Source organism: Amphibalanus amphitrite, unplaced genomic scaffold (assembly GCF_019059575.1).
Source record: "Amphibalanus amphitrite isolate SeventyFive unplaced genomic scaffold, NRLGWU_Aamphi_draft 000436F_arrow, whole genome shotgun sequence".
Classification (NCBI taxonomy): Eukaryota; Metazoa; Arthropoda; class Thecostraca; order Balanomorpha; family Balanidae; genus Amphibalanus; species Amphibalanus amphitrite.
The window spans coordinates 359,238-374,854 of NW_024881930.1; the positions used below are offsets into that span (position 1 = coordinate 359,238).

Sequence of the window (15,617 nt, forward strand, 5' to 3'; positions counted from 1 at the left end):
ACTAGCCTAGAAACATGTAAAACTCGAAAAAGTGAACCGAGGTCACCAAAGATCAATGACCTGACCTGACCTGACCTTCAGGTGACCTTGCCATCCACCCTATTGCATGGGAGCAACACCAAATCACATGTATGAATGTTTGAAACCACGAAAAGCTTGCAAACGCACGGCTAATGCGAGCCGACATACGCCGAATCGCGCTTCCGGCCAAACGTGGTCTCGGAAAGTAGGTCACATGTCAACGGTCATTTTGGTCAGGGTCATGAAATTTTCAGGGTAGATGTGAAATTGATCAATGCGAGGGTACGGAAAGTTTTGTAGCAATCGGCTGCTTTTTACGTGAGTTATTCGCGAGAAGCCTTGGGTGGGGGGGGGGGATACATCAACTTCCCCCCACCCCCACCCCCGTGACGGCGAGGGTTACGGAGACGCTCAGACGTATCATGATGTGAGATGACTTCAGGGGCATAAAATGGGTCAAGCGTGGAATTTTGTGACTCGGTGAGCCATATTCACCTGTATCCGGGTGCCATCGCTAAGAAGAGGAGCATTTTGACCTGACTTTATGATGTGACCAGGTGTCAACAATTCCAGACACGATACGAAATTCATAAGTTGTGCCAAGTTTTGCGTCGCTGTGCGCCGCAGTTTCCGTTACAGGCACACACAAACATTGGCAAGTGTGGCCAAACACCCCCCCCCCCCCACCCGGGAGAAAATAAACGATATTAATTGCTATAACTAATCTCACTGAGCTAAATGCGATCGTGACCACTTACAAGCATCATATTCGAGTCGACACAGAAAGACCAGCGATTCGCAGCAGGCCCCCTAGCCACAGATATGTGACTGTGAGCGATAAGGCAACCAGCGCGGCGCGTCCCTGACCCGGTCAAACGCGTCTGTAGCGAGTGTGAGGCCAGAGAGATATACTGTGCCGCTGAGCCTGGGTGTGAGGCGGCACAGTCTACCGTTGAGGCCAGAGGGATGTGCTGTGCCGCTGAGCCTGGGTGTGAGACGGCGCAGTCTACCGCTCCAGTCAAACGCTGGGCCGTCGGGGGGCGAACATCACTTAGTAGGTGAGTGTACATTTGCCCATTGGTGCCCGTGTTATAAACGTAATGGCGCAATGTCTTACCTGCGCCAAAATCGCACAAGTTTTTTTAATTTAGCAGCCGTGCAAAAAAATCATGTTTTTTGTGCAAATCAATGAATATAAATGCATTTAAGTCGACCAAAATGACAACTTAATACCATTTCCATTATTGAAACATGACATAACATCGGTAAACGTCCCCAAATTCTTGCATTTTAGTTATGAATCGTTTGGCCTATCTCTACAACATTAGCGCAGTCAGCTGTTGGAACCGTGACGTCATCACTTAACAGCCCTATATCCCAGTCAGTGCTGCAGCTACAGTAATCCGCCGGCGAAGTAGCTACTGCAGGACCACTGTCGTCCGCCCGGCTAAAGAAACTAGAAACGGCACGCCGTAAAACTGGATTAATAATAGGCCACATCACTCTGTTCAGGGGCCCCTATAGTGCGACGTAATACGTTATCTGACGTCGTCATGCAACGTGCAGACTGGACCCAGAACCGGATTATGGGAGGCATCATAGGCCGTGTTCGAGTGTCCGTGATGGCCATGGCATATAATGCAGCCCGGGACACGACTGCCTGATCAGCCCGAGTGGCCGTCGCTGTAGCCCATATGTCATCTCGTTTGGCTGCCGAGCTGGGGTGAGCGGGGCTTGTCGAATTCGCGGCTGGTGTTCTGAAGGCATCGTTTGCGGATGGCACTTTCATACAGCCAGCTGGGGCGACGACTTTTGTGTGTAAGCGAGTGGGTATGAGACCCTATTGTAGCTTCTTTACAGCCGCGGCGCTCCGGTAAGAACAACAGACTCCTCCTTACCATGCCCGCGGCGCGCCTGAGACTGCGACTGAGACTGCGACTGTGACTGGGACTGCGACTGGGTGAGCTGCTGGACGATGTCGTCCACCACGTCCATCAGCGAGTTGACCGTCTCGTCGTCGCGTCCGGCGCTGCTGCCGGAGCTGCTGCTGCGGCTGCGGGGCCGGCGGACGGGCCGGGCCGCACCGCCGGCCGCCCGGTCCGCCTGCGGGGAGGTGGGGAGGGTCACACAGCGGTCATACTGACATCACACGGAGCAGTGGTCCGTCGGCGGAGCCGTCGCATACTCAGCGGCGGGCCACATACAGGGACCGTCTCACTGAGATACCCTCCGTAACTCTGTGCATCTGCATATCAGTGACATACAACGCAATATAGAGGTTCAGGTATACGTCATATGATCTTGTTCTTTTGTGGAACAAATACCATAGCCCGCTGGGATCATGATATAATTGGAACGGTCATTCCTATTCCGAATGTTATTACATCGGGGATGGACAGCTCCCGAGACCCGTCCAGTAAGTACGCACAGACCTGGCGCACGGCAGTCGGCCGGTTATATCCCACAGATCTCCCGCAGGACGTGTATCCTACCGTCCGGCCGCGCCGGTCTTTGACCGGGCTGGATGGGTCGCCGGAGGACCGACCGGTCCGCCGTCCGGTGGGACGGTCACCGTGGCCGGAACTGGACTGAAGTTCGGCTCCAAAGCACTACGTAATTAGTACACAATCTTACGGATCTGCCATTTGGGTGCTAGCGTGCAACGCCATGAATACTTTATGTCAGTCGGTAAAATAGTCCGGCCATTGTTTCCGATTGCTAGTCACGCAAAATGCAGTCTTTCTGAAATTGAAAATGCAAAACTCTTGAGCAGGTCGGCCCGAACAGGTTTACACTGAGGAGTAATTTGGCCCGGGTTTGAGCAATTACGTGGTGCTCTACCTTGACACTGCCGCCAAATGTTACACGACAGCGCGACTGCCGGGGTTGTCAACACTGACAGACGTGCTGTCAGATTTGAACACCGTATCACCATTCGACCGAGCCTCATAAACAGGCGACAAACCTGTGCAGCGACGGTAAACAACAGCTGCACATGCAGTCGGACTAAAGTTCAGTGTTCCTTGATCCATATTCATACAGATACATGCATGTATAATGCATACGCCCGTACTAGCGTAAACACACGCATGCATACTATGAGTATGCACTTTGCACACACTAGGTGGATAATAATGCATAGTGCTGCAACAGCCGATATAATTGTCCCGCCGGCAACGGTGACCGGGAAGAGACACCGATATCGCATTCGCCACGACCCACCCACTCTACGCGTTCTCCAGATACAGCACGTAGCGTCTATTCTCGATTCCCAGTATCAGCCCGAGTGGACTCGTATCACACCCGTACCGACCGTTCAGTTCGCGCCCGGTACCCACCTGTGCTCCGCGAGAGGTGGGCTTGGCACGGCGCCGGTCTCGGCGCTTCTTGCGCGCGGCCGGCCTCCCTGGGAGAGGCAGTGGGGTCCGTCAGTTGGCACCGGTCACGGAGTACAGGCACACACCCCGCCCCCCACCCACCAGGTGTGCAGCGGCAGCCGGTGGCAGCGGGCGGCAGCAGGACAAATATTTGGACGCATGGCAGGCTTGTGTAAATACGGCACAGCTAGTACCGGCTGACGCAGCTTTTTCCGCGCCTTTGCCGAGCTTCTCGCACTACTCCGCGAAGAACCGGCATTAGCCGTAAAAACGTACCGCAGTACGTGACCCGGCGTGAGGTGTCACTACCAGCTGGTCGATTCGTCCTCTCTGTATGTACTTTCTCCCCGCCCTTACCATCCCCCCCTGCAGGACGTCTTCCCGCATACCGTCAGCACCGCTCACGATGCCGGTCGCTCGGTGTTCTGACACCCGCATCGCCCCTCTCCCTGCCCCCTCAATGCCTCTCACACTTCCCAGCAGTGTCTCCCCCATACCCCTCCCCCTAGTGTCTCGTAGGCAGCATCCACCCACCCCCTCCGTCCCCTCCCTCCCCGCCGACCCACCGTCGGGCAGGTGACCGGTCTCGGCGTCGCTATCCGAGTAGATGGGCCACGGCCCCGGGTAGCGGGCCACGAACGTAAACCGACGCCGCCGCTCGGCCAGCGAACAGCCGAGCGCCTCGCGCGCCTGTTCTGCGGCCGCCTCCAGCCGGGCGCGGTACTCGATGCCGCGGCACCGGGTCTGCGGAAGGAACAGGACGGGTTAGGTCAGGTCAGGTCAGGACAGCCGGGCGATCGATACCGTGACAACGGAAGGGTCTGGTCTCCTTCCGGGTCTGTGGAAGGAACAGGTCAGGTCAGGTCAGGTGCCAGCAGCCGGGTGCAATACTGGATACAATGGCACCGCGTCTGTAGTCGAGAATGTCGTAATCGTGGCTACCGACACCGACCCGTGAGGCTGTCTGCGTGGGGCGAGCCTTTTGTTACGGACTGAATCTTATCGAGACGTGTCGTCGGGAAAAGAGTTACGTGAGTCAAGCAGTGATGTATGTTTACGCAAGATGACAGGACAAAGGGACCACGAGACGGGGGCAGCGAGAGGGTAAAGTAAACGGTAAAAGACAAACAGAAGTGCGGAAAACAAGATAGAAATAGGACACAGGCTCATGGATCCAAACAGTACAGGTAACGACAATAAGTAAACAAGTCAGGGGCTGACCGCAGCGCCACCCTACCAGCCGGTGGCGCCCCCGCAAACAATGGTCGTAGCAGGCGTGCCGCATGGGGTCAGTTCTGGGTCCGACTCGTACAAAGGCGCGCAGAAAACACCCGCACAGCGACCGACAGGAGATGCGCGGAGGCCCGCGGCTCCGCCGACCTCTTACCATCTGCCGCGCTGGTGGCGAGAAGCACGAAAACGCACCGGTTTTTGGTAAACAAAATATGAATTTTTCACTCCGATTTCAATTTGGCGAGCGATTGGTCAGAAAAGCCAGAATTGAGGCCTTCAGAGGGCCGGCTAGCTACGCCCTAGGCTGGAGGGAAGCTTAGAACAACAACAATAACAACATGTCAGAATGACTCCTCATTCCAGTGCGCCGAACAGTGAGAAGAGCCCTGACACAATGACACAGGGTGCACGGCTCGACACACCAGCCGGTCGCCGGCCCAAACACTGTGCCGCTCCACTTCCCCCCGCGCGCCATCACGGTCAGGGACGAGTCGTCAGTCTCAGGGCTGGCGTGACAGCGAGGGACTGGGGTACGGCACGGAGCGCGGATAATAGAGGGTCGGTGAGCCAGCCACGGGTGCTCCCGAAGAACTCAGCTACATCGGGTGATAGATTCGGATGGCAACGAAATGAAGACATCTGTGTTTTACGCTGTATGCAAGCTATCGATTTGCATAGACGGCGGAACGAGGGGGCACCGGGGCACCGGGCCCCCTTTGGTTTTGGCATTTTAACATTAGTTCTATGGGCGTTGCATGGAAAAGAATGGGACCAAAAGTCGGCAGTGCCCCCCTTAATTGAAGGTGTGCCGCCGCTACTGTCCATTTGTATAGCAGCATTATTCACGAGGGCATAAGCAGATTTATTATTGTGTGAGCTTGGCTCTAATCTCTAAGACAACTGCTAGTCCAAACGCTGAAAGTAACACACGTCATTTGCGGAAGTTACTAGACGTAAACCAGATAGCTCGAGATAAACCGGTTCCTTTGTGTCTCCGCCTCACTGACGCTCTGTAAAAAGCGGTATCAGCCCGGCCAGACTTCCTCTCTCTGATCCTACGTTATCCCAGCTACCAGCCGAGCCGCGTCAGCCCCCGTTTCCCCGCCCTGCACCGACGCCTCACGGTCGTAGCCAGCCGATTCCGAGCTCTCGCAGCTCAGTCAAGACGAGACCCAGGGGAGGGGGGGGGGGGCTCCAGCTCGTGCCATCCGCTCGGGGTATTCGTTGCGTCAGGAGACACATTGGGGTCACAGCTTCAACTGAGCTGACGACAGTGACAGTGCGAGACGGGACGCGGGAGGGACGGCGCAGGCCGGATCGGGGAGAGGCGATACACGAAGGGATGTGGGAGGGCAGGGGGTCAGAGATTTTATGCGATTTTTTTTCTAAAGTGGTGTGCCCGTCTCTATATATTGTCGCGGATGTTGAAGGTCGTCGATACAATGACTGGTTCTGACGGGCTTCCTGGAATTCGTTCGAGCGTGTGCGAGGCAGTGCTCAATTGCCAAATAAGGATGACCAATTTTGACCATGCACCGAAATTGAGGACAACGTTTCTGCAACAATGCGTTTTACGGAGCATGATTAGACAAATGTATTTGAAAATTTTAAGATATTTGCTGTAATAGAGATTTGGTACAGATTTGGTCAAAATATGTGCATTCGCCAGGATAAGCCCGTCGTGAAAACGGCTAATGTGTCCCATGACTGTTCATCACAAAACGACGGACTGGACTAACGGTACGACTCTGGCCGAACACAGCCAGCCAGCCAGACTGACAGACGGACAAGCAGACTGACCGACAGACACATAGATGAGCACAGATAGACGACACTGCAGCGGCGATCCTGAAGGCGTCACGCAGACGGCTGCATCCCACGCAGGACTAAATCGACCGAAAGGCCCCGCACAATTGCAACCCTGAATCGATCTCACTCTGCTTAGCTCCCGGCAGATCCTACCCAATCCTGTTTATGTATTTATAGCCACTTGTGCATTCTATCGACGGACATGCGCAATGCAGGCACAGCCACATTTGCTTCACTTGCCACCACCTTATCTGACCAGCCTAACCGTCTCGGAATCCGTCGGCCCCGCCACTGACCTTTCCGCGCGTGGTGGGCTGGTCGCCCGTCTCGAACTTCTTCACCTGACTGGGGGTGACCCAGGCTCGGGTCACCGGCTGGGAGGCAGAGTCCAGGAACGCCACGTGGTAGTGGGTCTGAGAGTGGAGGGGGAGGGCGGTTAGTACGGGGGTAGAGGTGACCCACATGAGGTCTGTCGGCTAGCGGCTCGGATGTCGTGCCTTATCGCGGCGCTCAGATCGGATATCACGCAGCTCGGCGGCGGTGACGGGCAGAAAGAAATGGGAGGAGAGGGAGGGAGATCGGGAGCGAAAGAGGAGGAGGGAAGGAGGCAGAGATAAAAGGAAGGAAAAGAGGAGAGGAAGGAAGGCAATGGAGGGAGGCTTCGCCATCACACATACTAAGCGACATCTCACATACCGTTGCATGTTTGATATTCTCATCACTCTTGATCCTCCCCACATGCTCCTCAGTCCTCAGCCAAGCCAGTGACTATGCTCCCGTCACGTAAAACCTGTGCGACACCCCGCAATCATGACACCCTCCCTCTACCCCTCCCCACCCCCCAGGCGCGGCGGCAGGCGCCGTGTCGTCGGAAGCGGTGCGTGTGAAAGTCAGCAGCCTGTGACGAGCACACCGCCACCCCACACCGGGCTCAGAACTGACAGTTCTTATCGTATCACCTGCCGCCCTCAGTCCCTCCTCCGACCACTGACCGGCGTCTCTGAGAATCCGTCCAGCCAGAAGAAGTCCTCCGTGTCGGGGTCATCGTCGACGATGGCCGGCCACCAGGGGAAGCCGGCCAGGCGCGCCCAGACCACCGAGCCGACCGTGTAGCGGACGGCCACTAGGCGAGGGAACGCCGAGTTGGGGATGTGCTCCTGGGGAGCCGAGCACCAGCCGTACTGGCTATCTGTGAACAGAGAACAGGAGTGTTCGTACTGGCTATCAGTGGACAGTGAGCGGCAGCGTTATACCAGCCGTAGTGCCTAGTGGGTATATTTGAACAGGGAACGGCGGTGTTACGCCAGGTGTACCAGGTAGCTGCGGACGGGGAGTGGCAGTGTTACACCGCCCACAAGGCTGAGATGTCTGTGTTCAGCAGTTTGGTAGGCAGATAATAAACATAGTAGTGAGATACATTATCCTTTTCAATCGCTGCGGTTATTTCTACAACGATGCATGACCCTGTACTCTCGGCCGGTCAGCGTGACCCATCGCCCGTCCACTCCGTTCACGGTTCACGGTAGTGATGTCCATTACGGAAAATCGGAATACCGATACCAAACCAAATGGCAAATACCAACCAAAACCACGGGAAAATACCGAAACCAAACCAACTTGGGAAAATGCGGGAAATACCAACTTTATACCGATTTCTTAGCATCTTATACATTAGTGAGGGTTTATGATACCAACAAAATACCAAACACATTACGATTGAAATACCAAATACCAAGTTGGTATCGGTTTGGTATCGGTATACCAAAAAGTCGGTATCCGATTGACATCTCTAGTTCACGGTGCCGCCCTCATTTGAACAGCGGTTACTCGCCGTGCTAATTACGTCGTTCGTGCCTCGTGGTTCCGCCCTCGGCCGGCGTAGCAGTCATGTTCTTACCAGTGTTCATGGTTCTGTCAGCACAGCACACTGGCCATGCCCGCTTACCGTTGTTCATGGTGCAGTGCCAGACCTGCGGCAGCTGACACGGGTCCTGCACATCAGCCAAGTAGCGCCACTTGCCGCAGTCGATGTGCGAGCATTGCACCCACGTACCGCACGTGCGCCGAGCCTGCAGAGCCAGCAGCCGGGTCTGCAGGGAGGCACCGGGGAGGGGAGGCGTGACTGAGTGGACACCGGTTGCACACGGGGCGAGGCATGTCGGGAACAATTGATGCAAGTTTACGTCTTCGCCACTCGACGCATTGCCGGCACCTGGATGAACGTAAGGGTAACAATCAACAGACAAAGTGACAGAGAAAATGATGCAGCTGTGCTTTCATATACTGCTTCTTTACAATAGACAAACGTCAGCTGGTGCCGCTAAGTTATGGGTAGGTATTCAAAACACGTTACGACAACGGCCGTTAAATCTGAACGACATATAGGCGAATCATTGTTTTCTATACATAACAACTGAAACATTATCAGCAACGTCACTAAAGAGCTAACGCAGCAGCTTTGACCCGCGAAACGAACATCACCGCAAAACCGCGGGCATTTGGCTCAAGTAAACAGGCGGATAGAACAAAAAGAGCGGTCTAGCCCGTGAGTTGCTGGGGTATTTCGCCACCCACCGTTTGCTGGGGGGGGGGGGCGTTAAACGCCCCCAGCTGATAACTCGAGAACCAATAGGCGCAGCGAAACGCACGAGGCGGCAAACGAAAGAGCGCGACGAGACGCTTCAGATGAGTACTTAAAAGTTGAATTTTGAGGTCACAGGTCGGGTCAAGGTCAGGTCAAACACCTGAAATCGGGCTTTCAGTAGCATGGACTTCAGGACTTCGCAATGGGCGCCTCTCGTCATAAACTCTGTCAAAACGGTGCACAATCCATCATATAAGGCCTACAAGAGTGTCAGCTCCATGTAGGGGTCAGTCAAGCATAGTTCAGGGTCAAGGTCAGGTCAACCGGGTAGGCACATATCCCCGAAAATCAAAACTGATATTCGCGGCCTGTGACACATGATTTACAGGTAATTTGGGGCGTAGAACACGATGGTGACATTCATTTTATCATATGTGTACGTGTTTGGCTCAAAAAGTTCAATTTAAGAAATGCATGTATCATGGTCGTGAAGTAGTCACGAAAAATTGCCAAGATTCAGTTCAAGATTATGGAAAATATGGAACGATAATCAATAATCGAAGATAGCCATTTGATTGATCATGGTATTGGCAGTCTAATGGCGTTTACGGCATGTCTGTATGTCTATTCTGTGATTTTATATGATTTTTTGAACATATGCCGTTTTTGGTCGAAAACTCAGAAATCATGACGTCACTGAAACCTCGATATCTCAAAAATTTTCCGACCGATTTTTTTTGAAACTTTGTCACAATAAAGTTCAATCAATTCCCTACAGGTACCCAAAATTTGGCGCGCCTGCGGCGCGCCGTTTTTATGCTATGGCCCGGCGAAAAAAGTGGGGGCGTTTAACGCCCCCCCCCAGCAACTCGCGGGCTAGAGGGCGTTGCACCGCCATCGCACACGCCCAGTGCCGTCGGTACCGTTTACAATAGTATAAACTAAAAGCATTCGGTGCCGATAGATATGCGAACAGTCCACGTTGGACATCACGTTGCCGATAGATTCACGTTGGATCTGTGCGACGCAGGGAGAGAAGGCTATCTGGAAGGCTGAAACTCGGGGAACGAGCAGCGCCGCTGGAACTCGTTATGTCGTCAGCCTGTTATCCGGCGAGGAAAACTGGTAAATTGACAGGCATGACGGGCCTGCATATTATTCCTCAGTAGCATAATAGCGTGTGCGATCTAAGAGGGAGCGTCATTGCATTCGTGTTCAAAACAAGCATGAGGCCACGGCAAGTTAAAAAGGAAGCCAGAGTCGGCCAAAGTTCCGTTTCAACATATTGCGATGGCCATGAACTGTGAGCCGTCCAAACAGGTCTGAATACGGGGTAAGCGCAGCGTCCTAAAATATAAATAGCGTCAGCATGCGAGCTGCAGGCAAAGGGTTAACACATGGATTCCGCATGAGTGGTAAGTCATGAGTTACCATTGAAAACACATGAGTGGTAACTCCGCGATGCATCAAAAGTGACAGCATAGAAATGCGCTGCATGAACATGCTTCTTAAAAAGGAGAAAATGGAAACTTTCAAGGAAATCTCGACGATAAAAAGCAGGATGATCGTACTCTTGCTCTCAAAGCAACGCCATCCCTCAGCATTTCCGCGTTTCACCATAAATCGTCGCCTGTACAAACTCCTCACCAAACGTCACAACAACCCACAGCGTCACCGCCCATATCCCATATCCTGCGCCAGTGATAGTGACATGTCATCCCAAATAACAATCCCTGGGCACGGAGCGCCGCGGGCGCGGGGTGGGTTGGGCGGCAGCCGGGGGCAACGACCGCCGCGGGGCGAGGGCGGGGGCGGGGGCGGGGGCGGGGGGCGGTGACCGGCCGCGGCCACACGCGCTGGACGAGCGGAGCCAGTGGGTCAACGGGACAGAAACTGAAGCCCTGCCAGTGGCGACCGGATGGCGTGACGCCACTCACACAGACGTGCATGATGCAACGAACCAATGCCGTGCACGCCACGGTCGAACGACCGGCGGACCGGCGTCAGACGATCGCTGGACTAACGGCAGGCCAGCGGCAGGGGACCGTCAGACACTGATGTTCATGGAGCTGCAGCCCCGTCCGGTCCGATCGGCAGCGCTTCCTGGCCGCACGGTTATCGGGGATTGGAGCGTTCCCTGCAGCAGCTGCAGAGGGGCCACTTTGGGGGACTGGAGGCGGCCGCCGTCCGCCGGGACACGTTCAAAGATACATGGCCGCTCCACGGCGGCAGTCAACATCGGACCTTTATATATCGGGAGCAGAGACACGGCTGCACCGGGGGCCACATGTCACGATGAGCAGGGCTACATGATGTCCTCGGTTACTGCAGTGGTCACCGGTTACTGACTCCTGTCCGTGTGCGGGTAACGCGGCACCCTAACCAAACGTGCGTGATTGCGTGTGTGCACTATGCAGTGTGCACACCTGCCAGTGCGCAGCCAAGCGCACCAGTGTGTGCGTGCGCACGCTTGTGGGTGTGTGCACTGTGGGCGTAACTGTGCATGGGGATAGGTAATTGTATTTCACACTATAACGATGGATGGGACTTAGGTAAGCACCATACAAGATCACACGTTACGCTCCAAGGTTATGCTAAGTAGTTATACCGCCGCGCCGCGGAAAGCTTGAAATGTCGCTTTGACGTAAACGGTCTATTTTTGAAACGTAATTTCGATTGTTAAAAACACGCCAAATGCTATTGTTTTACTAAAAAGTGGGTCAGACAAACATCGTAGAACACAAAGAAAAAACTCACCGCAGTGCATAGCATGCAACAAATGACAGGCCTGCCAGATGCTGCGATATTCCCTGCAAAACTGGTTTAATTCCTTTAGACTGTGATAAACTCCGTCGGCATTTCGTGCAGTGCCCCTTAGCCGTTACACTCCTACTACAATGCCCTGTAATTGTGCTGAACAGCAGGAGATTTATCGGGGCCTACTGTATCCCCTTTAGCCCAGTGACCACTTTACTTAGAACTAGATATGCTCGGTTCTACTAGCTGCAGCCTGTGGAAACAAGGCCGAATGGCCCCCATATGCAGCGATTGCTGCGGTTGATTGCTGCTTAACTCACAGCTCACCGTTCATGAGTGCATTCGCCGAGAGTCGCCGTCAATCTACTAATGCGTGGTTCACACCGGATCCGTAATGACGCCGTAACCGTTACGGCCGTAATGAGCTAGATATTTCTCTAGATTCCCCAAGCATTGTGACTTTTCTAGACGAAGTTGAAATGTGGCAACCAGCCGCCGTAAACTGGCAGCGTCCACCGTACTCGTTACGGAACGTAACAGAAGTTGGGAAAATTGAACTTTTCGGCCCGACCGGCCGCCGTAATGACTTTTGTTGACATGTATCTCCAAAACGGTTTGACTGTTTGATGAGCGGTCTTCTTTGGAGAGGGGATGTATCCTTTCTTCATGGAACTGTGCTATCTATAAAACTCATGAGTGCCTGTTAGAGCGCGTGCCACGTGCGACGTGAGAGGTTCCAGAAGAGCTCGTCATTTCAGAACTCGGGAACGGCTGAAGCGATACAGCTCAAAATTTGTTTGTTGTTTTGGCTGGGTACACACTACACATTCGGTGACCTTTGAACGGTTTTGAATTCTGGCTTCAGCGCGTGCGCACGTGCACACCCCTTTTTAATATCTCGGGATCTGCTGGGCCGATAGCGCTCATATTTTGTATGCTAGAGGACACCATGTAAATATGAATATTGCATAGGTTGGCAAAGACATTAGTATGCACGTGCGCACGTGCGGACCCCTTTTTAGTATGTGGGGATCCGCTGGTCCGATAGCGCTCATATTAAGTATGGTGAAAAGCACTATGTTTTTAAGCATATTGCACGGGCTGGCAAAGATATTGATTTGCACGTGCGCACGTGCGTACCCCTTTTTCATATCTGTGGATCGGCTGGGCCGTTAGCGCTCATATGTTGTATGCTGAATAGCACCATGTTTATAAGCAGATTGCACGGGTTGGCAAAGGCATTGATTTGCACGTGCGCACGTGCGTACCCCTTTTTCATATCAGTGGATCGGCTAATAGCTCTCATATTTTGTATGCTGAATAGCACCATGTTTATAAGTAGATTGCACGGGCTGGCAAAGACATTGATTTGCACGTGCGCACGTGCGTACCCCTTTTTCATATTTTTGGATCCGCTGGGCCGATAACGCTCATATTAAATGCCGAATGACACCATGCTGACCTGCAGATTGTACTGGTCAGCGATGGTATAGGCTAGCACGTGCGCACGTGCGCACCCTTTTTCCATAACCACAGATCGGTTGGGCCGATAGAGCTTATATTAAGTATGCTGAATAACATCATGCATATAAGTAGACTTCACAGGTCAGCGAGCGTATTAGTCTGCACACGTGCGCGTGCTTACCCCTTTTTAATGACATGTTCTGATTGCTGGGGATTGCATCTTTGGTAGGTTAAGCCAAGGTATCGCCGAGCAGTTATGAAGCTTCCAAATGTTGACGAGGGCAGCGGTCTGCTCGTGCGCACGTGCGGACCCTTTGGACTTTTACCTTAGCTCGAATCAACCTGCCAATGATTATTATTTCTTGTGAGCATGCCCTCAGCGTGTAACGCTCACGGCTTACTTTGTATCTTGTATGTGGAGCTCTGAGTTTTGAGTTTCATGGAGTTCTGAGTAAACTTCACCGGCCATATTGCCCCTGCTACTTGCTAAATTTGATACTTGGACTTGTACATATTTGCAGACGTTTGAATCCACATTGACTCTTGGCAAGCCAATACGGCAAATGGTATACAACACAGATTCTGGCGTCCGTTGGTATTCCCATCACCCACGAATAGCAATAGCAAATAATGTAAAAAATAAACTTCAGCGTTGACGGGAATAGACATGCCCGCTTGTAATGCAAGAAATAATGCAAGAATATCCGTCCAGTGTTCTGCCCACCGGCGTTTAATTAACATTGATATAACTCGATACCACTGCAGACCGCTATGTCAGAGTGTAATGAACAAATTAAAAGGAAGAGAGTAAAACAAGTCAAATTCTGACGCTCTGATATTAAAAACAGCTCCTGGCTTTAGTCCATTTTCCGCTTGCCTATAAACTTAATAGAGTTTTGGTGCACTTGATTCGAACGGTGACGCTCAGCGATGGCAATTCCCGGTGCACACCGAATCCGTAACCATTACGGCGTTACGGCGTCAAAAAATCGAACTACGCATGCGCGTTGCATTGTGCCCTCCACTTTCGAGATATTTTTTAATCGCCACCGTATTCATTACGGAACGTAACGGTCATTACGGATCCGGTGTGAACCACGCATAAGTGCAAGGAGCTGAACAAAGGGCTGTTTTCAGCACCTTAGTCACCAGCTCTGCATTGAACTCGAAGTTCGGTCACAGGGCCGACTGGTAGTGGAGCAGTCCAAAAAGCTCCACTCCACAAAGTTCCCCAGTGCTTGCTTCCAGAACCAGCTTTCAAGGACCAAGCTGTGAGGATGCACGCAGCCTTGCATTACCGACAATCCCGCCCACACCTCAGAACAAGCCGCCGGTGACTGCTGCCGGCCGAAAACAGACCCGTGTCGGTGTCGGGACCGGCTGGTAGGACGCAGGTCGGCACACCGTGGGCGGTGACGGACGGCGGGCAAACAACAGACGGCTCGGCCCAGCGGCGACTATCGCACCGAGCCGGGCCGGGCGACCGGCGGGCTTCGTATCGAGAGGGGCTGAGCTGGGCGAGAGAGACGGGAGCTGAGACTCAGCAGAGACAGAGGCTGAGATGCAGCACAGCCAAGATAAGCCGGCATGCATGAAGTTCGTCGCGGAGAGGAGAGATAAGCTCCGACCAGTGACTGCCTCGGCACAGACAACTGCAACTGCGACGAGATGAACTAGGTTTAGCACTGGGGAGCCGAAGATATTACTCAGAGAATACCTCAGCCTGCAGTTGGGTCGGGTGGCTTTGGGCGAGCCCAACACCTAGCGACGGTTGTAGAACGTTCAATGGCCCTCAAATCTTCATTCAACCCGCCCTTGCTTGACTGCCACAGGGCGGTAGGACGGCGCGTTCAACCGAAGGGAATACGATATACGACACCGCGGGCAGGGGACCGTGCTGTTTGCACCGCTCGTGACGTCATAATGACGTCAGCGGGACGGAGGGACGGACAGCGCTGACATTGCAGGGAGGGCCACAGCCGAGCCGCACGTGACGTAGCACACAGCCGTCCCCGCGGCTGGGCGGTGCACACGACGGGCACAGTCAGCTGTTGGGGCGATTACGCCGTGTCGGACCCGGCTGTGGAGCTGTGGAGCTGTGGAGCTGCTGGTTCGGCAGCGCCTCGTGATAATAGCCGTTTTGACGACGGGCTATCCGGCGAATGCACCTAATTTGACCAAATCTGCACCTAATCTCTTTTACTGCAAATATCTTTATTTTATAAATTTATTTCAGTTTTTTAATCGATGATGCTCTCTGTTAATATGACAAAGCAGGCATATAAGCAATTAGTGCAACCCTAGCTGATAGCTACTAAGAGACATACTGAACCTAATTTGACCAAATCTGCACCTAATCTGCACCAGATGTG

General features: G+C 53.4%; 1 protein-coding gene across 4 annotated transcripts in view; it reads right to left on the reverse strand.

Annotated features, from left to right (window-relative positions):
- LOC122391403 (zinc finger CW-type PWWP domain protein 1-like) overlaps positions 1 to 15,617 on the reverse strand; it is a 49,897-nt gene that overhangs the window by 24,174 nt on the left and 10,106 nt on the right. For all 4 annotated transcript variants that reach the window (XM_043385260.1, XM_043385257.1, XM_043385258.1 and 1 more), the window contains 6 exons: positions 8,386 to 8,530; positions 7,433 to 7,629; positions 6,737 to 6,853; positions 3,965 to 4,142; positions 3,360 to 3,427; positions 1,920 to 2,124 (listed from right to left, as the gene is read on the reverse strand). In XM_043385260.1, the coding sequence (XP_043241195.1) occupies positions 1,920 to 2,124; positions 3,360 to 3,427; positions 3,965 to 4,142; positions 6,737 to 6,853; positions 7,433 to 7,629; positions 8,386 to 8,530 (910 nt within the window). The remainder of the gene's footprint in view (positions 1 to 1,919; positions 2,125 to 3,359; positions 3,428 to 3,964; positions 4,143 to 6,736; positions 6,854 to 7,432; positions 7,630 to 8,385; positions 8,531 to 15,617) is intronic.